Source organism: Lucilia sericata, unplaced genomic scaffold (assembly GCF_015586225.1).
Source record: "Lucilia sericata isolate MDLA Ls3-8-SP2 unplaced genomic scaffold, ASM1558622v1 Contig000093F_arrow, whole genome shotgun sequence".
NCBI classification, from domain to species: Eukaryota; Metazoa; Arthropoda; class Insecta; order Diptera; family Calliphoridae; genus Lucilia; species Lucilia sericata.
Window position 1 is genome coordinate 239,559 of NW_023994125.1, and position 25,442 is coordinate 265,000.

Consider the following 25,442-nt stretch of genomic DNA (forward strand, 5'->3'; position numbering starts at 1 on the left):
TCTTTAGAAAACCAAACATTACAAAACTATAAAAAAACACTTATTTCGAACACTTGACTCTCATTAAATTCCAAACAATTTAAAAAATGTTTCTCAAGTTTTTCATTTTTTTTTTTGGTCTTTTACTTTCCTGTAAAATGCCATGCGAAATAAATCATAAAAAACACAGCTAAATTTCCTTGAGTTTTCTTCCTTCTTTTCAATTTTTATTTATTTTCCTTTTTTTCGAAACGGGAGTACACTTAAAAGCAACAGGAGTTGAAATTTATAAATGCAGACGGATGGACAGACAGACAGTCACAAGGAAATAGAAAGACGGCAAAATGAATTGGTCTTTAAAGTCATAAATGTGCGCAAATATCTAGAGCACTAAATGATGTTTGACATTTTTATATGAAAACAATTTTTCTGATAAATTTTCTTTAAAATGCTTTTGTTGTTAAATATTGCAAAAAATAGGTTGATAAAAAGAAAATTGCTTTAAGAAAAGTGAAAATAATGTTTTTCTATAAGTAACAAATTTGGCTTAAACGAAAGGGATAACAAACAAGTTTGAATACCGTTATTTAAATAAAATCTAATTTACTTAAAAATAAAATAAACTTTTTCCTAAAATCTTTTCAAAATTTTATTTTGCTTCAAATAATTGTTTTATTATAGCTTATCTTTGGCTTTTAAGCTTTAATGCCAAATAAATTTAAAATTTTTATATTTATATAAAAATTACAAAATTATATTTCTAAAGCATTTGCATACTTATTCGTTCCATATACATACATATAAAATTATCATTTACACATTACATTCGCTTCAAAAATAATTGAATTAAATAAATTTTACATATTGCACATTTTAAGTTAAACACAACTCTCATTGCCACAAACTTATTTCTTTTTTATACCATATTTATCTCAATGGCAAATAATGTGATGCATTTTATAAATAATTAAATTATACTTAATAGAAGAATTAAAATTATTTTCTTCGCAAGCATCTTACACACGTGAAAGTTTTGTAGAAGAATATATTATAACTTTAAACAATCACAGCATATTTCACTCATTCCTCGTCGTCACTCATATCATTATAGTCATCATCATAGGAGAGTATCATGAATGCTGTAAAGGAGAAACATTCTTTATCCAATACGATTAAGAGCAATTAAAATTTAGATCCTTTGGGTTTCATTTCAATATTTTACGAGTAACATATGTATGTATGAATATAAGGACGAGAACATAAATGCTTTCTGTTAAAAATTCAAATTTAATTTTCATATTTTTGGAAAACACATACACGCAATTTCTCATATGAACACATAGGAAAAGAATCATACGAAATGTAGAACACAATTATAACGAAACAAACATACTTTAGATTGTGATGAAATATGTATAAATATAAACGACAATGTCATGAATAAAAACCCTGCAGTTTAAAAGGGAAAAGATAGGGGATAGATAGATAGATAGAGATAGATAGATAGATAGATAGATAGATAGATAGATAGATAGATAGATAGATAGATAGATAGATAGATAGATAGATAGATGATAGATAGATAGATAGATAGATAGATAGATAGATAGATAGATAGATAGATAGATAGATAGATAGATAGATAGATAGATAGATAGATAGATAGATAGATAGATAGATAGATGATAGATTAGCTCGCTAGCTCGCTCTATAGCTCGCTCGCTAGCTTCGATCGCTCTGCTCGCTAGCTCGCTCGCTCCGCTCGATCATGGCTCGCTCGCTCGCTCTCTCGCTCGCTCGCTCGCTCGCTCGCTCGCTCGCTCGCTCGCTCGCTCGCTCGCTCGCTCGCTCGCTCGCTCGCTCGCTCGCTCGCTCGCTCGCTCGCTCGCTCGCTCGCTCGCTCGCTCGCTCGCTCGCTCGCTCGCTAGCTCGCTCGCTCGCTCGCTCGCTCGCTCGCTCGCTCGCTCGCTCGCTCGCTCGCTAGCTCGCTCGCTCGCTCGCTCGCTCGCTCGCTCGCTCGCTCGCTCGCTCGCTCGCTCGCTCGCTCGCTCGCTCGCTCGCTCGCTCGCTCGCTCGCTCTCGCTCGCTCGCTCGCTCCTCGCTCGCTCGCTCGCTCGCTCGCTCGCTCGCTCGCTCGCTCGCTCGCTCGCTCGCTCGCTCGCTCGCTCGCTCGCTCGCTCGCTCGCTCGCTCGCTCGCTCGCTCGCTCCTCGCTCGCTCGCTCGCTCGCTCGCTCGCTCGCTCGCTCGCTCGCTCGCTCGCTCGCTCGCTCGCTCGCTCGCTCGCTCGCTCGCTCCTCGCTCGCTCGCTCGCTCGCTCGCTCGCTCGCTCGCTCGCTCGCTCGCTCGCTCGCTCGCTCGCTCGCTCGCTCGCTCCGCTCGCTCGCTCGCTCGCTCGCTCGCCTCGCTTCGCTCGCTCGCTCGCTTCGCTCGCTCTGCTCGCTTGCTTGCTCGCTTGCTTGCTCGCTCGCTCGCTCGCTCGCTCGATCGCGCTCGCTCGCTAGCTCGCTCGCGCTCGCTCCGCTCGCTCGCTCGCTCGTCTCGCTCGCTCGCTCGCTCGCCTCGCTCGCTCGCTCGCTCGCTAGCTCGCTCGCTCGCTCGCTCGTCGCTCGCTCGCTCGCTCGCTCGCTCGCTCGCTCCGCAGCTCGCTCGCTCCGCTCGCTCGCTCGCTCGCTCGCTCGCTCGCTCGCTCTCGCTCGCTCGCTCGCTCGCTCGCTCGCTCGCTCGCTCGCTCGCTCGCTCGCTCGCTCGCTCGCTCGCTCGCTCGCTCGCTCGCTCGCTCGCTCGCTGCTCGCTCGTCGCTCGCCTCGCTCGCTCGCTCGCTCGCTCGCTCGCTCGCTCCTCGCTCGCTCGCTCGCTCGCTTCCCGCTCGCTCCTCGCTGCTCGCTCGCTCGCTCCGCCTGCGCATCGCTAGCTCGCTCGCTCGCTCGCTCGCTCGCTCGCTCGCTCGCTCGCTCGCTAGCTCGCTCGCTCGCTCGCTCGCTCGCTCGCTCGCTCGCTCGCTCGCTCGCTCGCTCGCTCGCTCGCTCGCTCGCTCGCTCGCTCGCTCGCTCGCTCGCTCGCTCGCTCGCTCGCTGCTCGCTCGCTCGCTCGCTCGCTCGCTCGCTCGCTCGCTCGCTCGCTCGCTCGCTCGCTCGCTCGCTCGCTCGCTCGCTCGCTCGCTCGCTCGCTCGCTCGCTCGCTCGCTCGCTCGCTCGCTCGCTCGCTCGCTCGCTCGCTCGCTCGCTCGCTCGCTCGCTCGCTCGCTCGCTCGCTCGCTCGCTCGCTCGCTCGCTCAGCTCCGCTCGCTCGCTCGCTCGCTCGCTCGCTGCTCGCTCGCTCGCTCGCTCTCTCGCTCGCTCGCTCGCTCGCTCGATAGATAGATAGATAACGTACATACATAGATATGTTGGATTCTATTTAAACATTAAGCTAACGCAACAAAACTCCCAAAAGCTGCAGGGATTTTGGGAATATACGTATGATATGTGTAATACTCAGAATTGGAAAGAGAACACACAGAGACACACTGATGTTGTAACAGTTTAAATCTATGTAATTGGTCTAAAAAACCTACCTCCCATCCGCCCTCGCATATGTCATCAACTTTACAGTTACATATATGTCACCCATACACCCAAAAATTTGTATGTATCATCATTTACGCACACACATGTGTAATTGTAAACAGCATACATTTGAATTTACAATAACAGTTACATGTTACAAAGAGTTTAACCTTTTAAATGTCAATTTAATGCCGTTGACTTTTTAACTATATTAAAATACAGTTTAAACTGATTACAATTGATTGTAGTATTTGAAACCTATCGATTTAACGGGATTTGTTTGATTTAAAAACGTTTTATTTGTCATTATTTTCATACGATATTATGATGCCTATTACTGTATAATGTCGCTCAATTTTTCACATAATTTAATAATTTATGGGTAAAATTTTCGTTTAAATAGGGGCAATATTTCTACATACATATTGAGGCAATATCTCTACGTTGAGTTTTGGAAAAAGTTATAAATTCTTAAAATGGATATATTTTTCTGTAGTTTATTAACTCAAATCATTTCGTTTTAGGGATTATTTACCCACCATCGAGCCATTTCCGTATGTCTTTGTTGTTTGTCTGTCTGTCTGTCTGTCTGTCTGTCTGTCTGTCTATCACTATAAGACCCAAACGGGTTTTAAAATGATTAATATCTGTCCACGATTTTCTCTACTCCTCATATCAATATCCTCCCGGCATTCAGTTTAAAGACTTTTGTTAAGTTTGGCAAAAATGATGTAATATTTTACGTTATCCCCCATATAAGGTCCCGTTCAGAAAATTGCTTAATTTTCATTCTCAAATTCTCTAGAGTTCGGCCCAGAAGTGTTCTCCTTCCGAAATCAATATCCATAAGTGAAAAGATTTAAAATTTTTTGGAAATAATAAATTTTTAACAAAAATTTCAGTTTTCGCCAAAAATATAATTTTTTTAACAAAAATTCGATATTTTCCCAAAAAAATTTTTTTATCCAAAATTAAATTTTTTTTACCAATTTTTAGATTTTTCAACAAAAGTTCAATTTTTCACCAAAAATTCAAATTTTCTCCAAAATTTCCAGTATTTGCCAAAAGTTCAACATTTTACATAAAATTCAATTTCTCACAAAAAAATAAATTCCTTAGCTTTTCGTCAAAATTCGTGTTAAAACTAATTTTAGTTTTACATTTTTAACGAAAAATAAATTTAAATATATAATTGACAAATTTTTCCTGAAAAATCATAATGGATTGGACACCCTTTTCCCAAACACCTCTGCATTAGTTTAAAAGTCCTTAATTCCCATTACATTCGAAATTCATTCGTTTGTATTAAAATGAGTTACAATATGCCTAATTTTATAAACCCATTTTAGGCATTTAAGGCTTAATTAGGATTATTTTCGTAAAATATTTCTGTACTCGTATTATGCTAAAATTTAAAATGTTCTCAATTAAGCTTAAAACATTTACTACAAACTAAATTTAATCAAGAACTCTTAAAAAAATGTTTTTCACAAAGAGCCATTGAAATTTGCATACATTCAAACATATTCGAATTAAATTTAAATAAATTTTACATATAAAATTTAAATTCAATGTAAATTCATTCTACTTAAACTCATCATCATCATTATTCCTCTCATGTGGGTGATTTTAATTTTACAAAATTGTCTTTTGTATGGAAATTGTAGAACAACTTTTTGGCATTTTTTTTTTTTTTTTTTGTTGTAGTTGTAAAACAAAATCAAGGTATTAAATGTTACACATCTAAAGAACTAAAAGGACACAATCACATAGCCATCAGTTGTACAGCATGAGTAAGAGAATGTTTGCTAAATGTGTGTATGTGGGTTTTAAAAATTCGTGTATTTTTTAAATTGCTGCATTTTAAGCGATATTTGTTTTTTTGTTCTTGTTGTAGCGCTATAAACGTTTATCATTTAACTACCTTTATTTAAATTGAGGGTTCTTAATGTGTTTTATTTTTGTTGTAATGACATAATTTATAACAAATGTCAAAAAATTATTTCTTTTTGTCGCCTAAATTCGCACAATGTTTTGTACGGTTAAAAATAGGGACCTATAATGTTGGGATATCTTTATACACACACACACACTAAAAGAATTTGAAATTGTCAACCATTAAATTTATATTAAATTAGACATGTAAATAGATGGGAAATGGAAAGATGTGTATCACTAAAGATAATAAATTAAAAAAATTAAATTATACCTTAGGTTTTTTACGACATATTTAATGCACATTAAAATAATTTATTAAAAAATTAATTGCTTTACAAGCTAGACCAGCTGAAGGCTATAAAAATAAATACTTTAAAATGTCTCAGGTTTCACTGAATATCTATCTAATTTATTAAACATCAATATTAATATTTATAAGCAGAAAAGTTTTAATTGATCTTATGATTAAAATTTGGTTCTTAAATGCAACTTATGAAGCTTAGAATTTCTAACCCTAAACGATTTCTATTACAAAATTTATAATATTTTTGGTCTCTTTTTTTTTGCAGTTAATTGACTTCAATAATGGTCAGCACAACATTGACGACAATTGCTGCTGGAAAAACAACTAGTGGCATTAATAATTTGCATTCATCGACAGCAACCTCATCAACATCACCTGAAAATTACACCACAATTGAAACCACAAATCGTGCACATTATCAACCGAGATCAAACTCCTCTTCAACATCGTCGCAACTTCAACAGCAACATGTTTCATCATCATTAGCATCGCCAACAGCTACAGCAACAACACACAATAATAGTTTTTACTATAATCGGGGAGCACATACCAATGAAGTCAAAACAGCCATAAATGGTAACGATAATCTTAACGATTCAACCGAATTTAACCACAACGCTAAATACTATCAAAGAGAACAAATTCAACAACAACAACTGCTAAGAGAGCAGCAACAGCAAAAATATTTTAACGGCAAAACGACAAATGGCGAAACCACAAAACACGAGACCACTACCACATCATCAGCAACAACAACAACAGCAACATCAGCAGTAAATTTGTCACAGGCCTTACTCTCACCCTCACCTCCCATTAAAGATCAAATATCATTGTTATTTCCCAAGTGTAGACCAAAAACCGCCAATAACAATTCCAGCTTAGAATCGTCACCCACAGATGGAAATTCAAACGTGACGAGAGAAGATCATACAATTCGTTCAAATAGTAATTTAAAGTTGAATCATAAACAACAAAACGGTGAAATAGAAAATCAAGATTTGCAACAGCAAAGTAAACTAAATACAAACAACCATTATTATAGAAGTGTAAATATAATTACACAATCTCCTCCTCCCCACTCGGTGTCTTCAATATCTTCGGAATCTTTGTCGTCGGTGACACCTAGAATTTCAACAAATCCCTTTCTCTGCTCCACTTTGCTAGCGACGGAAGAAACTGAAGAAACTAACAAGCGCCGAGATTTGAAACATCAGCAAACTTCAGAAGATAACTGTAAGGTTACGGAGCCAGGGGCCGAAGAAGAAGAATTACCAGTGCCTAATTACGCACCTTTTTACTATCACACCTCCAACAGTACTACTAGTCCGCCAACCAAAGACTTGCGTAAACATAACGAAGACTTAAGGGAAAGATCTACCACTATAACTACCAGTCCCCCTGCAAAGGAACTACAACGTAAACATAACGAAGAGCAACGTGAAAGACAAATTAACGAAATGCCACGTAAACGTTCCCAGTATGAGCGTTATCATCACATACAAGCTGTTAATGGTCAAAACTATGCCCGAGAAGAGAAGCCCTACAATCATCTAAATCATGCGGAGATTTTAAATGCTGTGCAACAACATCAACGTAATGTTGAGCATCAACAACAGCAACAACAGCATCATCATTCTCAGCAAAATGGTCATCAATCTTCAAATCAAAATCCTTTTGTTAAGGATAATTACTGGGAAACAAGACAGAATACTACACCAACTTCGACTGTCTTAAATTCCCCAGATTATAGTGGCAATAATGGTTCAATAGAAATAGAAACACGTTCTCACAATAGACGCTCTATATATCAACAGCAACAACAACAGCAACAGCCAACGTCTGAACAACACTTATCACAGCAACAATCCCAACAACAGCAATCAGCTTATATAGGTAGACAACAGCCTCCAGTAACATCACACCACATAAGACTAGGACGTAGTCCAAATAGTGATGCTACATATCAAGACACTAACACCACCATTAACAATACAACAGCAGCTAATAGCACACAAAAACGTAACAACTATAATGCGCAACAGCAACAACATAACCTACAGAAATCCAATCCTTGCTCTGAAGGCTTAACACCCCTGGCAGCCCAATATCTATATGGTAGCAAAACTTCACTACAAGAGTCATCGTTAAATCATCAAAACGATTGGCCCGAAAAGAGGGATATTCCACACGATCGTTCCGAACGTTGTTTGGCACGAGAACGTGATCGCGAACGTGAATTGAGAGAACAACGTAGCAAGACAATAAATGTAGAACGTGAACGTGATCGTTATATAAATGCCGCCTTGGTAAGAGAATCAGTGGGCGAACAGATAACAAATAATGCAATGGAAATACGAGATAGACGTGAACGTCATTCGTATTCAGCTCAGCAACAGCAGCAGCATCATAATTTAGCACAGAAATATCAACAACAGCATAAATCGGGTCAGCAGTATCAACATCATCCAACAAAATCACATCAACAGCAACATAATCAATCGCAACGTCAATTGAACGATGAACGTTTAGGTGGCAACAATGATGTGATATATGACGATATGGCAGAAAGTTGGCAAAGTAAGTAAAACGTTGTTTTTTTTTTAATTTAATCTTTTCTTGCTGCAGATCTTCATTGTATTTTAAATCTTGTAAGATTTGAAGTGTTATAGAGTTCTATGGTTTATACGATTTGATTTCAAATCGAGACCAACTATAACTGGGGATTAATTTTAGTCTTTTTATTGGCAAGATTTGAATGTCCTTTTTAATATGATCTCGTTATAATATCCTACTTGTATTGCAATAGATAAATATTGCCAGACATCGAATGATTTTTATTGAATTTAAAAAGTTTTCATTGTATATTTGTTGAACATTTAATCCTTAGTATTTTTTATTGATCCGTATTACAACACTTTCCTATTAATGTTTATTTATTTATGTGTACAATATTTGTTTTACTGCTGTATTTAGTTAATAGCCAGCAAAAACTGAGTAATGACTTGTACATACTCAACAACTTACTTTTCGATGCGAGCTTCTACCGTCTGCATTACCTTTATAGAGTCTAGTAATGACTTACTTTTAATTTTATATATTAGTACTTATTTTCGGTTTAGCCATTTTTGTCCCTGGTTCGTATTATAGCTGATTCTTTTTACTTTTCAAAAACAAAACTATTTGCTTGCACTTTAACGAGCGTGGTAAGTACTTACTTAACTACTTAACTGTAAGCATATGACTTAAAATACCAATGAGTGAGTAGTGAGAAATGATTTTAATTACTTTTTAACATACATGGGAATTTTTCATTAAGCATTAAAATTTCATTACCATTTATAGAAAAAATTGTAATGAAAAATATTTTAAGTACCATTTAATGAAAATTATATTTTTTTCATTATAACTTTTTTTGATAATGGTAATGATTTTGATAATGAATTTTCAAAAACGAATTTAATTAGTATTTATAATTGTCGAAAAATATATTAAGGAAAATTTTTCGAAGATTCGAGGTTTGAAAGCTTTTAAAACCAGTTCCCGTAGCCCAAATTGGCTGAAATTTTGCAGTCATAAGTACATTTGATGACAATACAATAATATGTTCGAATATTCGAAATTAAGTTCGAAAATTCGAAGTTATTTTCGAAAATTTTTTTATGTTTTTAAATTAATCTCTGTGTCATAAAACCTAAAAAAAAAAATTTCGAAAATTCGAACTCGTGTTCGAAAAATTTTTAAAGCTGTTCTTCTAGTCCGAATGTGATGAAATTTGGCATACATGATTTCACCTAATGACAATACATTGTAATGTTCGGATATTCGAAATTAATTTCGAAATCCTAACTAATGTACGAAAATTTTTAAAACCCATTGAAAAATGGTAATGAAAATTTATTTTGAAATAATTACTAATGAAATCGTTTCATTAAAAACCATTACCATTAGACAAAATAATGCTAATGAAAAAAAAAATAATTATAATTTTTTTCAATTTAATGCTAATGAAATCGTCAATTAATTAGTCGATATAATTAACTACTCCCATGTATGCTTTTTAACTCATTAATTTTCAATGTTAGTTTTTGCTGGGTATATGTTTTGTAAAGACAAATAAAACAACAAGCTGTATGCAATGTACAGACGAGTACATAGTAGATTGATTGCCGTCTGTATTTGATAAATATATAATGAATATGTTAAAAATTTTAAAGTGACCAGATTTGATTTATCGATAATGGATTAGTTCACACTTATAAGAACGTTATATATTAAATCATCATTTGACAGATTATTAATTCATATATTGATTAAAGTATGGAATGCAAAGAAAAGCAACTTGATTAATATGTATTTAAAAATTAATTTTTTTCTTATTCGTGAGAAGATGAAGATTAATTTGTAATTTTTATAATATAATTTTCCGACCCTGTAAAGTATATACATACATATATTCCAAGTCCTAATATATAGTCGAAGTCGATTAATATATGTCTGTCTGTCTGTCTGTCTGTAGGTTTGTTTAAATAAATGTTATGAAGACCCCAGATATCGGGACCCAAATCTTCAACAATTCTGTCAGACATGCTTTCGAGAAGTTTTCTATTTAAAATCAGCAAAATCGGTTCATAAATAAAAGAGATATGAACAAAAATCCAAGACCCTGAAAATCCGTATGGAAGAATTTTTAGTACTTTTTGGCAGCACCCTGATTGAATGTAAATCTATAAAAGGGGAATTTTGAATTTTCATGATATAACTGACTTTATAAATAGCCGATAGCGGTTTAATACCTTGCAGTTAGTTAAGAAATTTATAGAATGTTATATAAGCTGTATACACATGGCCCCTCTATTACATTTATTTACACATTATACTTTTCTTGATATATAGTTAACTAATCAACCAACATTCTAAACCTTTCATTTCCTAGTGATTTATATTTCAAGCTAAATATGTATACACTACACCATCATTGATTATAATTATTATATATTTGTAGAAATATTTGTAACGTTTAAAGTTAAAATCAAGTTTATCAATTCCACTTTTCATGAGTTCCATAAAAATCTAAATGAATAGAAGATAAGATAAGGCCCTGACCAAAATTATATAAAAAATGTCCTATTTAATCGAATTGATCGTAATGTCAAAAATATAACGACATAAACACATTGTTATATTTAAGAAACTAGCTATACCCAGTGTGCTTTGCTACCCTAAAAGCAAAAAAAAAACCCACTTACACGTGGGAAATGCCACTCAAATTATTGCAAGTTCGCCAATTTTTCCGAACGCTAATAAGGATTTTAATGTAAGCTATGAAAAATGTAAATAATATTGTATTGTATTTAATTCATATGGGAGGGGCCAATCCCCTCATTCATGTTCACATGAATGTTCATGTAAAATTTGAAGATTCTAGCTTCTACAGTATCTCAGATATAAAAATTTTTCTATATAATTCATATGGGGTTTCCAAGCCACACCCTGATGAAAGTCCGGTTTTTTTCCCCAAAAGGTTCAGATAAATATGAAAGTCCTTTTTGCAAAATTTAAGAAATCTAGTTCTATTAGTTTCTTAGATGAAATATTTTGTTGTATTTAATTCATATGGGAGGTGCCGCTACCCCCATTGGTAGTCCGCCAATTTATTACCCAAAATATTTACATGGATACTAAAGTTCTTCGTGAAAATTTGAAGCTTTTAACTCCAATAGTTTCCAAGATAAACGATTTTGTGTATTTAATTAATATGGGAGGTGCCACGCCCCCTGCTGCTAGTTCGCCCACTTTTATCCTAACTAATTATATTGAAACTTATGTGGCTCCGACCGAATTTGCGGGCTCTAACTGTTACATTTTCCGAGATATACTGATTTAATATTTTCTCAATATGGAAGGTGCCACGCCCACTATAGTCATTCCGCCCATTTTGTCCAAAAATATTCTTATGGATGTCAAAGTTGTCCGTGCAAAATTTGAGGACTCTAATTGTACCACTTTCCAAGATATATGACTTTTAATAGTTATTTAATAAGTAGGCGTGGCACCGCGCCTACTTGAAATTTTAAAATAAAAAGTAGCCTATAGTTTCTTCCAGATATACAGGAAGGTATTGTTAAAATTTAAAGAAAATCGGTCCAGCCTTTTAGCCGTCTATAGACTTCAAACAAATAAACACACATTCATTTTTATATATATAGATTGTGCGATCATAAATAAATCTACTATATGTTTAGTTTATTTTCAAATTTGATACTTTTATTAATCTATAGTTATAATTTGAATAAAGTTCTTTATAGTCGTTATTACTTCATGCAAATTTTCTCTTGCACATTAGTCAATCTGCATTTGATACCCCATAGTTAAAACAATCTGTAAAATTCATTCTAAGTACGTGTATAGTATGATGGGTAATTGAATTGTGATGTTAATGTAATGAAGTAGAACTTTGAATAATTAAAAAAAAAAATCAAAAACAAATACAACATTGTACTTATGTGTTATTAAATTAATATCAATGTGGCAGATAATTAAAGCAAATTTTAATCTTTTTTTCTAAAACATGTTTTTACAAATAAAAATAAGAAAAAAAAATATGTTGTAACAGCATTTAAATTATTTAATTAAAATTTAAATTAATTTCATTAAAATTTGTATTGAATTAATACTTTAACAAATATTTTAAATAACACATATACATAGATAAGCAAATGTATTTTTCTATGTATATTTGCATTGATGTTGTGTTTCTATTACTGTATTACAACAATATTTGTTATAAAAACAACAACAACAAAAAAAGAATAATATGACAATCATTATTGTTAAACATTAAAAATCAATATCTATTGTTAATAATGTAAATCCAAAGGGTTTAGATGTTTCAGAGAGAGAGAAAGATAGAGGGAATAGTGGCCCAACCAGACAGACGACAATATGGTGTTAAATCTATAAAAAGAATTAAATTGAATAAAATTAATTGAACATTACTGGACAATCGGAATCTAGTATTAGAGTTTGTTTAATAGAGATTTATAAACATACATGTAAATGTATTTATTTATACAATTGAAATTTGTTCAGATGGGATGGATGCCCAGGAGAAAAACTTAAAATTGTTATATTTAAAATATCAATTATCATCAGTTTGTCCCTTTTTTATCAAACTGCAACTTTAAAAATGATTTTAAATTTTCTATATATCATAATTTTGAGACAAATCAAATGACTAAGGATGGTCCAAGTTTTTTCCAGTTACCTTCGAAATACAATTTATTGTTTCAACTCATGTGCATAAATTAAAAATAATAATTTATTTCCAATTATAAATTTTTTCGCAAACCGATTTATAAAAGATGAAATCAAGTCAAGAAATACTACTGGTACTTTTACATTGGCAAACTTCCCATTATAACATTTTAACTCTTACTCAACAAAAATATTAGTTGTATCTATAAGAACAATATGCTTATATAAAAACCTACATTCATACATATGTATATAGATTTACAATAATATCTATATTTATCAATATACATTGTATGTCCCATGTCAAATAAGCAACACCAACCTATCAAATTGTACCTAGACAAAATGTTAATCAGTTTAAATTGAATTGAATTGTCTGTTTATGTGTTGGGCTGTTGAGCTGTATTGCAAAGGTAAGGTCATGCTTCGTTTGCAAACAACAAATCAATGATGCAAAATAATCAATTGACATTGGCCCCTTTTTTTACACTCTACTTGATTTTAATTTCCCTGTCTTTTCTCTTTTGATTGAATGTGATTGTAGTGTATGTATACAAACATTTGTAACACTTTTTCTCTCATTTAATTTAATTTTGTTGTTTTTCTTCTTTTTTATTTCGTTCATTTACAGATTTACGCGTTACTACCGATTCATCTTCACAAATCAATAATACACGTTCTCTTGTATCGGATACAACAAAATCACACATTGATTCATCATCCACATCATCGGCAGTGAATTCTGTTTCGAAAAAATCACATTTATTAAGTGATGTTAAGGATGATAAACATATTGTGACTGTTGGTAGTAATTGTGATGTGGATACAACAACGTCGTCATTTAAGGAGCATCACAATAAATATTTGGAGAAAAGCCATACGATTAATGTGGAGACACGTCATGGTATTATAGGTGAGTAAGAAAGACAAACAATTCAATATTTTTGAAGAAATTTAATATTTAATGTCTAAAATTGAGATTGATATTTGAAGCAATTGTAGTTTAGTTCTACTTCCGTTTAGTTTAGTTATGGTTTAGTTCAGTTCTAGTTCACTTCTAGTTCAGTTCTAGTTTAGTTCTAGTTCAGTTCTAGTTCAGTTCTAGTTCAGTTCTAGTTCAGTTCTAGTTCAGTTCTAGTTCAGTTCTAGTTCAGTTCTAGTTAGTTCTAGTCAGTTCTAGTTCAGTTCTAGTTCAGTTCTAGGTTCAGTTCTAGTTCATTCTAGTTCAGTTCTAGTTCAGCGTTCTAGTTCAGTTCTAGTTCAGTTCTAGTTCAGTCTAGTTCAGTTTCTAGTTCAGTTCTAGTTCAGTTCTAGTTCAGTTCTAGTTCAGTTCTAGTTCAGTTCTAGTTCAGTTCTAGTTCAGGTTCTAGTTCAGTTCTAGTTCAGTTCTAGTTCAGTTCTAGTTCAGTTCTAGTTCAGTTCTAGTTCAGTTCTAGTTCAGTTCTAGTTCAGTTCTAGTTCAGTTCTAGTTCAGTTCTAGTTCAGTTCTAGTTCAGTTCTAGTTCAGTTCTAGTTCAGTTCTAGTTCAGTTCTAGTTCAGTTCTAGTTCAGTTCTAGTTCAGTTCTAGTTCAGTTCTAGTTCAGTTCTAGTTCAGTTCTAGTTCAGTTCTAGTTCAGTTCTAGTTCAGTTCTAGTTCAGTTCTAGTTCAGTTCTAGTTCAGTTCTAGTTCAGTTCTAGTTCAGTTCTAGTTCAGTTCTAGTTCAGTTCTAGTTCAGTTCTAGTTCAGTTCTTAGTTCAGTTCTAGTTCAGTTCTAGTTCAGTTCTAGTTCAGTTCTAGTTCAGTTCTAGTTCAGTTCTAGTTCAGTTCTAGTTCAGTTCTAGTTCAGTTCTAGTTCAGTTCTAGTTCAGTTCTAGTTAAGTTCTAGTTCAGTTCAGTAGTTCTAGTTCTATTCTATTTCAATTCTAGTTCAGTTCCAGTTCAGATATATAATAAATATAACTTTTAAATTCGAAAATAAACTTTGCAATACCTCTCCGATAAACGCGATTAGTTTAAATAAAGTTTCACTAACCATTTAGAACTCTGTTTAAATTCCTTAATTCGAAAATCAACAAGAGCTTTAAAAAATTTATCATAATGATACTTTTCAAAAGATTTAAATCATCTTAAATGTAAACAAAATAAATCCTCACCAAACTTATGCAAATTTAAATTCATTTGTTCAATTAATTTCATCGTATTGCAAACATCAATCAATTTGGTTTTAAAAGAAAACGAAAAACAAAGTTTACTTGACTCACTTTACATTTTTATAGAATATGAAGGTTCACCACGACGAATTGGACAAATGGGCAATTCGAATGATGAGGAGCATATTCCAAGAGTAAACAATAAATTATCACAAAATCTAACAGCCACAACAGCAGTCACAGCGGTAACAGCAACAAAAAGCAATCATCATAATGCTATTGCTATGACAACAACAACCGCAGCAACAACGGCTACAAATGCGACAACAAATTCTCCTAAACAACAACACTATGCAGCAAGACCAGGTTTTCCACAGGTAAGACGACAGATAAGCCAGACAAACAAATTGGCAACAATAATGAAAACACAAAATCAATATTTCACTTAGTGATGATGACATTTAGAGGATGAGATTAAAAATAAACATGATTTCCTTTTATTATACTTTCTTCCCTTCCTTCCATCCTTCCGCTTCTAACCATTTTTGTTTTTTTTCTTCTCTATTCTTTTAAACTCTGTTTTAGCGTATCATATCGCCACAACGTGAGAGTACACCACCGATTATGTTGCTAAATTACAATAGCAAACAGCAACAACAGCAGTTGCAACAACATTCACAGCAACAACAACTGAACTCTCAAACGCTGCCACAACAGTCACCAACTACTGATAACAATGCCGAAGATACCAGCAATGATGTATCGGAAATTGGTACAATATCTGATCTCACAACACCAGAGGCCATTTCAACAGCTAACAATTTATTAGTTGGCAGCAGTGGAGTTGGTTGTGCGGCCAGTGTTGGCATTGGAGGTAGTGGTGGAGAACGTCCTCCCACACCACCACCAATTGACAAGGACCTTGAGATTATTGGTGTCGAAAGAGGAACGGCTACAACAACCTCTTCGCTAACAACTAGCTGTACAACACCAACTACAACTGCTGCTATTGCCGCCGTAGTAGCTGCTGCCACAGCGAATTCATCAGCAACAACAGCAGCCGCCAACAATACCACAACAATGACACATTTAAATATGGCCAATGCATCGATGACAGCAGCCACAATGATGAACAGCAGCAGTAATCCCTTGAGTATACCAACAAAGTCATCAACCTTTGATTACCTTTATGAATTCTCGGAAACTCGCAAGGTACTCGAAGAGTTCTTTAAGTGCCCCTCAAACGATGACAAGCCCATCATTGAAAATAGCAGTGATGTCGATAGTATTGTAAGTATAATACCACATCCACTATTACTACTTATACAAAAGAGACGAAAACAAGAAAAATTCCATTCACATAAAAAACTATAGTTAAAAAACGAACGCTCATTTGTTGCACTTAAAAATACCCTACATTAAATAGAAGAGTTGAGTTTAATAATTTCCGCTAAAAAGAGAATTAATTGGAAATTCTTTCAAAAAGCTAATTATTTATTTACTATGGAATAATTTAAATTTCGATCGGAATGGAATTATATGACAGGTTCCTATTTTTAAAAAGTTATCTCAAATTTTTTTAAATTATTGTTAAGTATAAATTTGTAGATCTGTTCTAATTCACTATTACTAATTAGTTCTAGTTCAGTTCTAGTTCAGTTCGAGTTCAGTTCTAGTTCAGTTCTAGTTCAGTTCTAGTTCAGTTCTAGTTCAGTTCTAGTTCAGTTCTAGTTCAGTTCTAGTTCAGTTCTAGTTCAGTTCTAGTTCAGTTCTAGTTCAGTTCTAGTTCAGTTCTAGTTCAGTTCTAGTTCAGTTCTAGTTCAGTTCTAGTTCAGTTCTAGTTCAGTTCTAGTTCAGTTCTAGTTCAGTTCTAGTTCAGTTCTAGTTCAGTTCTAGTTCAGTTCTAGTTCAGTTCTAGTTCAGTTCTAGTTCAGTTCTAGTTCTAGTTCAGTTCTAGTTCAGTTCTAGTTCAGTTCTAGTTCAGTTCTAGTTCAGTTCTAGTTCAGTTCTAGTTCAGTTCTAGTTCAGTTCTAGTTCTAGTTCAGTTCTAGTTCAGTTCTAGTTTCAGTTCTATTTCAGTTCTAGTTCAGTTCTAGTTCAGTTCTAGTTCAGTTCTAGTTCAGTTCTAGTTCATTTCTAGTTCTAGTTCAGTTCTAGTTCAGTTCTAGTTCAGTTCTAGTTCAGTTCTAGCTCAGTTCTAGTTCAGTTCTAGTTGAGTTCTAGTTGAGTTCTAGTTCAGTTCAGTTCTAGTTCAGTTCTAGTTCAGTTCTAGTTCAGTTTCTAGTTCAGTTCTAGTTCAGTTCTAGTTCAGTTCTAGTTCAGTTCTAGTTCAGTTCTAGTTGAGTTCTAGTTCAGTTCTAGTTCAGTTCTAGTTCAGTTCTAGTTCAGTTCTAGTTCAGTTCTAGTTCAGTTCTAGTTCAGTTCTAGTTCAGTTCTAGTTCAGTTCTAGTTCAGTTCTAGTTCAGTTCTAGTTCAGTTCCAGTTTATTTCTAGTTCAGTTCTAAAGAAAAACAATTTGTTGAAAACTTCCTTAACGGCATCACCCATTACAACTTTGTATCAATAGTCGACGGATATTGGATAGGATCAGCAGCAGCTAAGTGGGACAAAACAAAAACAAAAATGTATATAGTATTTTTTATTCGAATTCTAAATTGCAAAATGATACTTTAAATAAAAACGAAAATTTAACTCCTTTAAAATCTGAAGTGTTTAGCTATTTTCAATTCGTATTGGCAATAAAAACTATATTTTGACAATTTCTTATGACTAGATTCTAATGATAAAATCTAATAGAAGCTCCTAGTGGTGTAGAGTATATAAGGGTATAGTCGTTCTTGAGTGATTGTGTTATTATTTTTATTTTCTTGTTTTTTATTTTTTATTGTATGTACTTGTTCTTTTGTGTATTTTAATGAAAATCATTGTAATTTTTCATTTTCAATTGTTATTTTTCTCTCCACCACTACGTCGTATCTCATTTATTCCTGCAATCAGGATATACAATATGAATTCCATACAAATCTAGGACGTGACATTGAGGAAGATGAAGCAGATGGTGATGCGGAAGTTGAAGATGATGAGGATGATATACAATTGGACGTTGAAAATGAAGATGAGGAAGAGGATGAAGATGAGGATAACAATGATGAAACACCACAACATCATCAACATTCTCAACAACAACAAATGCAGCAACAACATTATCATCAACAACAACATCATACACCTTTACAAACCACCAACAGTCATCATAATCAGCATCATAGTCATCAACAGAATAGTCATCATCAACAGCAGCAACAACAACATCAACATCATGTTAATTATCGCAATCACTTGCAGTCACCAACACAATTTTCATATCGTCCTTATAATGAGAATGGCGATGGCGAGGATGACATTGATGATGTTGATATCAATCATGATATTTTGGATATTAACGAACATGATGACTCCAAGCTTCACCATCATCAGCAGGACATTGATGGTGAAGGAGGTGGTGGCGGTAGTATTATAGGCATTGATGAACACAATCATCATAATTTCTCTTTAATGAATAATCGCCATAATTCACGTCATCACAATGCACGACGTCATTTCACTGGCAGCCCGTTAATGCGTGACTTTGATTTCTTTTTGGATTCGGCAAGTCGCAGTAGTTGCGAACAAATCGATCAACAAATCGATGGCATCAATCATAAATCAATGAATACAAATTCCCGACAAAACTATCGTTATTCACCGGAGACAACCGATTATGATTCGAATTGTGGTGATTTAGATAGTGAGTACTAATGTTTTGTTATTTATTAAATGGTATCATATTCAAACAGTTAGTTTAAGATACAAAATAAATTCTTAACACATTATAAAGAAGAAAAATAGCCAAAGTTTAGTCTAGTTCAGTTCTGGTTCAGTTCTAGTTCCAGTTCTAGTTCAGTTCTATCAGTTCTAGTTCAGTTCTAGTTCAGTTCTAGTTCAGTTCTAGTTCAGTTCTAGTCAGTTCTAGTTCAGTCTAGTAGTTCTAGTTCTAGTTCAGTTCTAGTTCAGTTCTAGTTCAGTTCTAGTTCAGTTCTAGTTCAGTTCTAGTTCAGTTCTAGTTCAGTTCTAGTTCAGTTCTAGTTCAGTTCTAGTTCAGTTCTAGTTCAGTTCTAGTTCAGTTCTAGTTCAGTTCTAGTTCAGTTCTAGTTCAGTTCTAGTTTAGTTCTAGTTCAGTTCTAGTTCAGTTGTAGTTCAGTTGTAGTTCAGTTCTAGTTCAGTTCTAGTTCAGTTCTAGTTCAGTTCTAGTTCAGTTCTAGTTCAGTTCTAGTTCAGTTCTAGTTCAGTTCTAGTTCAGTTCTAGGTCAGTTCTAGTTCAGTTCTAGTTCAGTTCTAGTTCAGTTCTAGTTCAGTTCTAGTTCAGTTCTAGTTCAGTTCTAGTGCAGTTCTAGTTCAGTTCTAGTTCAGTTCTAGTTCAGTTCTAGTTCAGTTCTAGTTCAGTTCTAGTTCAGTTCTAGTCAGTTCTAGTTCAGTTCTAGTTCAGTTCTAGTTCAGTTCTAGTTCAGTTCTAGTTCAGTTCTAGTTCAGTTCTAGTTCAGTCTAGTTCAGTTCTAGTTCAGTTCTAGTTCAGTTCTAGTTCAGTTCTAGTTCAGTTCTAGTTCAGTCTAGTTCAGTTCTAGTTTTCCAGTTCTAGTTCAGTTCTAGTTCAGTTCTAGTTCAGTTCTAGTTCAGTTCTAGTTCAGTTCTAGTGCAGTTCTAGTTCAGTTCTAGTTCAGTTCTAGTTCAGTCCTAGTTCAGTTCTAGTTCAGTTCTAGTTCAGTTCTAGTTCAGTTGTAGTTCAGTTGTAGTTCAGTTCTAGTTCAGTTCTAGTTCAGTTCTAGTTCAGTTCTAGTTCAGTTCTAGTTCAGTTCTAGTTCAGTTCTAGTTCAGTTCTAGGTCAGTTCTAGTTCAGTTCTAGTTCAGTTCTAGTTCAGTTCTAGTTCAGTTCTAGTTCAGTTCTAGTTCAGTTCTAGTGCAGTTCTAGTTCAGTTCTAGTTCAGTTCTAGTTCAGTTCTAGTTCAGTTCTAGTTCAGTTCTAGTTCAGTTCTAGTCAGTTCTAGTTCAGTTCTAGTGCAGTTCTAGTTCAGTTCTAGTTCAGTTCTAGTTCAGTTCTAGTTCAGTTCTAGTTCAGTTCTAGTTCAGTTCTAGTTCAGTCCTAGTTCAGTTCTAGTTCAGTTCTAGTTCAGTTCTAGTTCAGTTCTAGTTCAGGTCTAGTTCAGGTCTAGTTCAGTTCTAGTTCAGTTCTAGTTCAGTTCTAGTTCAGTTCTAGTTCAGTTCAAGTTCAGCTCTCGTTCAGTTCTAGTAGTTCAATTCTGTTCCCTTCAGAAAAATTGTATTCAAAATCTGTTCTTAGTACTAACAAACACATAAATTTCAAGAAAGCGCGACTGTGCAATTGCTCCAGTGATTATAGAAAACCAAATCGGTTTTCACTTAGCTATGCCCAAATCCTATTTTAAAAAATGTCTTCTTATTTTCAAAGGTCTCTCTGGTGAATTGAATGGTGGAGTTTCGACATCTTGCTCGAATTATGCAGCTAAATTTTATGCCGCCTCCGCCATGCCTATACTAGAAGATGGTCTCTCTTCAGGACACACATCGGATACGGAAAATAACAACCAAAATAATTTATTAAATCAACAGAATTCAACTATTCATCACACACCCATAGGTGGTGGTATATCCATGTTAATGGACATGAAACGTGTTTCAACTAATAATAGTATAAATAGCATGAATAATGTGACTATAACGGCAGCTGAAATAGGAGGTGTTGAAAAACTTAGCACTCTCTCGAATAATATAATGCATGATACATCCGTGTATATGCGTAAAAATGATAGTCCTATAAATGGTTTAATGGAAGATTCTGGCCGAGATTCGGTTAGATCAAAACCAGAAATGAGAGATTCACGAGAACGGGAACTGATAGGACAAAGTCCTCAGAGTGCGATAAGCAATAATAAGGTGTTTAAGAATATTGATCCAGATTTGGATTCTTTATACTCAATAAGTAAGTTGTATACTAAATTAGGTGAATATTTGCATTTGAATATATTATTTTTCCTTTACCAACCAGGTGTTTTTCATCGTAATGATATGGTGCAAATGACACCACCACCACCGGCTCCTGCTCCACACCGTAAACCCAATGTTCTTTCGGCCGAGCCTGATATTTTACAACCAACACCTTATAGAGATATGACACGCACGGGCACGAACAATTCGAATTCGCCCACTAAAGTGAACACTACTACCACTTTGACATCGACTAGCAATAGCAGTAGTAGTGGTCTACAAACGAATACCTCGCCAAAACAAGCTCAAACTATTAAACGTACAGCACAACCACCACCATTGCCAGAACGTAACGTTCAACGTTCTCCATCGCCTGTGATGAATTCGCCCGTTTGGCTGTCACGACATCTAGATGTGAGTGCCAGCAATAAGGGCCTATTGGAATCATCGTCTGAAAATCATTCGAAAAATTTAAGTGCTGATGAAGATGATGTTGATACTGACTTAGAAACCGATCGTCTTTTGGGACACCAGAGGCTTGATGATCAGGGATATTATGATGAAAACAAATCGTGGGATCGTAAACCAGCGAGATCTCTACTTTCGAAAATCTCGCCTAAACAGGTGCCAAGCACCAAAACCCGTAATGGTTACAATGCCTTGCTATCATCAACGCCTGAAATTCCACCTCCAATACCGCCGAAAAATTCCTCCAATAAATTACTTGATATTGGTGGATCTCTATCATCGTCGGAGCATAGCGATAAGTCGCCCATCAAATCGATTGACATACAAGATTGTGGTTTAACTTTGGGTTCACCCGGTGGCTCTGAGGGTTCAGGTTGCCTCAAAAAGGAAATCGACAATGGCCTAGGCGCCACAAGTGGCAATAGCAGTACAGCCAGCGGTAATGGTGTAAATAGTGCAACTGGCAATACTGGTGGCAATGGCAGTAGTATCGGTTCTGGTTCCGGTAGTACAACAGGCGAGAAAAAAGTTAAAAAGAGTAAGAACAAAGAAGGTAAATTATTGGGTTTATCTTCGTGACAAACATTTGTAGAGTGTTGTCGTTTGAAAAAAGTCGTAATACCAATTTTAGTGAAAAAAAAATGAGATAAAAACTTTTATTTGTAGCTAAAAGTAAAATTTTAATCTGAAAAAAAATGTAAATGGTAGTGGTAATGGAGAGTTAATTAATGTTGTTAGTTGAATTTATATAAATGTAATGTGTTGTTGTTTTGTGTAGAAAAGTAGAAATCATTTTTTAGATTTATAAATAACTTAGTTTTTAGAGTGCCTTGTAAGCATTATACGGATATACATAAACTAAAGAGAAAACTGTTATAAACACATTTTTTTATGATTGTTTTATAAATATATAATATAATATATATAATATAATATATTTTACTTTTTACTATATAAAGAAATTGTTATACACAGATTTTTTATAGAAAAAAGTGTAATGCACATAATTTTCTATAGGATAATCTGTTATACACAACTTAGTTTGTTTTTAAAACAAGAAAAAAATATTTTAATCAAATTTTTCTATTGAAAAAACATTTCAACTACAGAAAAAAACATTGTTATACACAGTTATACAGAAATGTTTCTATAGAAAAAACACTTATGCAATTTGTGTACATAAAAATACTGTTATACATAATGTTTTCTATAACAAATTGTTTTACACAACTTTTTGTATAGAAAAACTTTTAACGACAAATTTTTTTATAAAAAAAATGTTATACACAAATTTTTCTTTAGAAAAAAAACTGTTATACACATTATTCTATTTAAACAACTGTTATACAAAAGTTGTTCTACAGAAAATCACTGTTATAAAAATTTCTTCTATTGAAAAAACTGCTAAAAACTGCATAGAAAAAATTTACAAATTTTTCATAGAAAAAACTGTTATAAATACAATTTTTATATATAACATTTTTATGCAAATCCAGGCACTCTATTAGTAATTAGTGTAATCAAATTAAAAATTATAGGTATATAAAAAAGAATAGCAACTACAATTGGTTTGAGCTATGGAAAATAAAAAATGATCTATAGAAAAGTTAAATTTCGATTGATATTGTTTTATTTGAAAATTTCAATATCTTCTCTATAAGAAAAAGTCGCAAGTGGTCAAAAATATTTTGATTATAAATTTAATTATGTAATCCCATATTGCCATGCCTATATAAGCTCAACGTGATTCCTTATCTTCATTCCCCTCCATTTACATTTTTTAGATTAAAATTGTATTAATTACTGAAAAAAAACATTTTAGATGTTTTTTACATATTATAATTTGTAATAATAACTTTTGTGAAAAATTGTAATAAATAATTTGCTAATCATGAATATATTTTATATATTTTTATGAAATGTTTACTTTTGCATGCCTTCCGTTCCAATTTCCGTTTACATAAAATATCTAAAACCAAAAAAAAAAAAAACTAAATATTTAACAAATTTGTGTAACTGCTTAAACTCTCGAACTCTTGATGTCTACCGATTAACGTTTATACTTTGTAAGCTATAATTTAATTTATGTAACAATTAAACAATATGTTCTCATTTTTATGTAGATAATTTAACAAACATTTTTAAGTTGTAGTAAAGTTGTTTTCGATTTCTTTAGTAAAAACAAACAAAACAAAAACACAACATGATGCAAATCTCCACTAACGCTAATTTATTTTAAATTATATTTTAATCGGTAATTCCTTTTGGGAACCAACAAAAAAAAAATACAAAAATAGGTGGTGCAGTGTTAATTGAAGGTGTGCTATTTCGTGCAAAATATTTGGGATCTACGCAGCTAGTGTGCGAAGGTCAACCCACTAAATCGACCAGAATGATGCAAGCCGAGGAGGCAGTTTCTAGAATTAAGGTGAGTGCCATGAATTTTATAAAATGTATTTATTTTTTTGGATTTCATAACATTTGTTTTTTTGCTTTACAAATAAATTAAAGAAAATATCTTAATTTATTATTTTATTAGTAGTTTTTACATATTGGCCTGAAATACCTGCTAATCATTGTTGTCGTTTAAAAATCAATAATTTCACTTATATTCTGTTGATCCCCTGCATTATTTTAATTAATCATGCATTCATACTTATATTTTCATAAAATAAAAATAAATGATCAAAAAAGGGAAAATTTCGAGATAAAAGATTTTTATGATTATAAATTTTTATGAAGGTTTTAAAATTTTATTTTTAAAAAGTATCCAAAAATTTCTTTTATGTAGACATTTTGTATTTGTTGAGAGAGAACATCATGCATACAGGTAGTTGTGGTCCTTTCAGTTAAATTTTTACAAAATGTCGCAGTTCTGGAATCAAACTTTATGGCTTGAATTGTAAATATTACTTATCTTTTCGTAAGAACTTTGAAATCGAAATTCTGTTAAAATTTATAATAATTTTTCATTCTAATCCGATTTCACAATTTTTTATTCTATTTATTACTGAAAATTTCTTTGCTACAACTAACTTAAAGATAAATAAGAGCACGAAATTATTTTTTGGTAAAAATTTTCAAAACTTTTACAATTCGAATGTACAAATAATGGGAATTATTCATGATGTGGGGTAAAACAATGAAAAATTGTATAAAACTAATATTCGTACATAAATTTAAAAATGTTCTTAAAATTTATTTAAATCGATTAATTGCATTAAGAATTCATTAATATTAATCAACTTTATAATTATCTTGTATTTTTTATGTATTATGTATATTGAAAACATGGAACCTAAAACTTTGGTCTACTTTTAAAAACATCGTCCAAATAGGCACTGGTAAGTAAAATCTTTCATAAAAAAAAAATCAGCATAAATCGTTTTTTATTTTATTTTTTAGTTCAATCACTTGGCATAAGCTTTTAAATTATTTTGTTAAACTTATTTCAACACTATTTTAATAACATTATTAAAAAATTAATAAAACAAAACTATCCCTCTGAAGCTTAGCTAATCCTTTAAATATATACTTACTCTCTTTACAGGCTCCCGATGGTGATGTACAGCCCAGCACCGAGGTTGATTTATTTATATCAACTGAAAAGATAATGGTTTTGAATACAGACTTAAAAGAAATCATGATGGATCATGCACTACGTACTATTTCCTATATAGCCGATATTGGCGATCTAGTAGTATTAATGGCTCGTCGTCGTTTTGTGCCTCAAGATATTGATGATGCCCCCAAACCAAATCGAACACCCAAAATGATATGTCA

The 25,442-nt window shown here is 33.7% G+C and overlaps 1 protein-coding gene across 1 annotated transcript in view; it reads left to right on the forward strand.

Moving 5' to 3' along the window:
• Positions 1-25,442, forward strand: part of LOC119599842 (probable serine/threonine-protein kinase DDB_G0282963) — a 232,890-nt gene that overhangs the window by 206,959 nt on the left and 489 nt on the right. The window contains exons 3-12 of the mRNA XM_037949750.1: positions 6,033-8,344; positions 13,653-13,934; positions 15,279-15,529; positions 15,738-16,442; positions 18,150-18,939; positions 20,656-21,186; positions 21,253-22,212; positions 23,957-24,087; positions 24,998-25,003; positions 25,210-25,442. The exon at positions 25,210-25,442 is cut by the window's right edge and continues 489 nt beyond it. Coding sequence (XP_037805678.1) covers positions 6,049-8,344; positions 13,653-13,934; positions 15,279-15,529; positions 15,738-16,442; positions 18,150-18,939; positions 20,656-21,186; positions 21,253-22,212; positions 23,957-24,087; positions 24,998-25,003; positions 25,210-25,442 — 6,185 coding nt within the window. The 5' untranslated portion in view covers positions 6,033-6,048. The remainder of the gene's footprint in view (positions 1-6,032; positions 8,345-13,652; positions 13,935-15,278; positions 15,530-15,737; positions 16,443-18,149; positions 18,940-20,655; positions 21,187-21,252; positions 22,213-23,956; positions 24,088-24,997; positions 25,004-25,209) is intronic.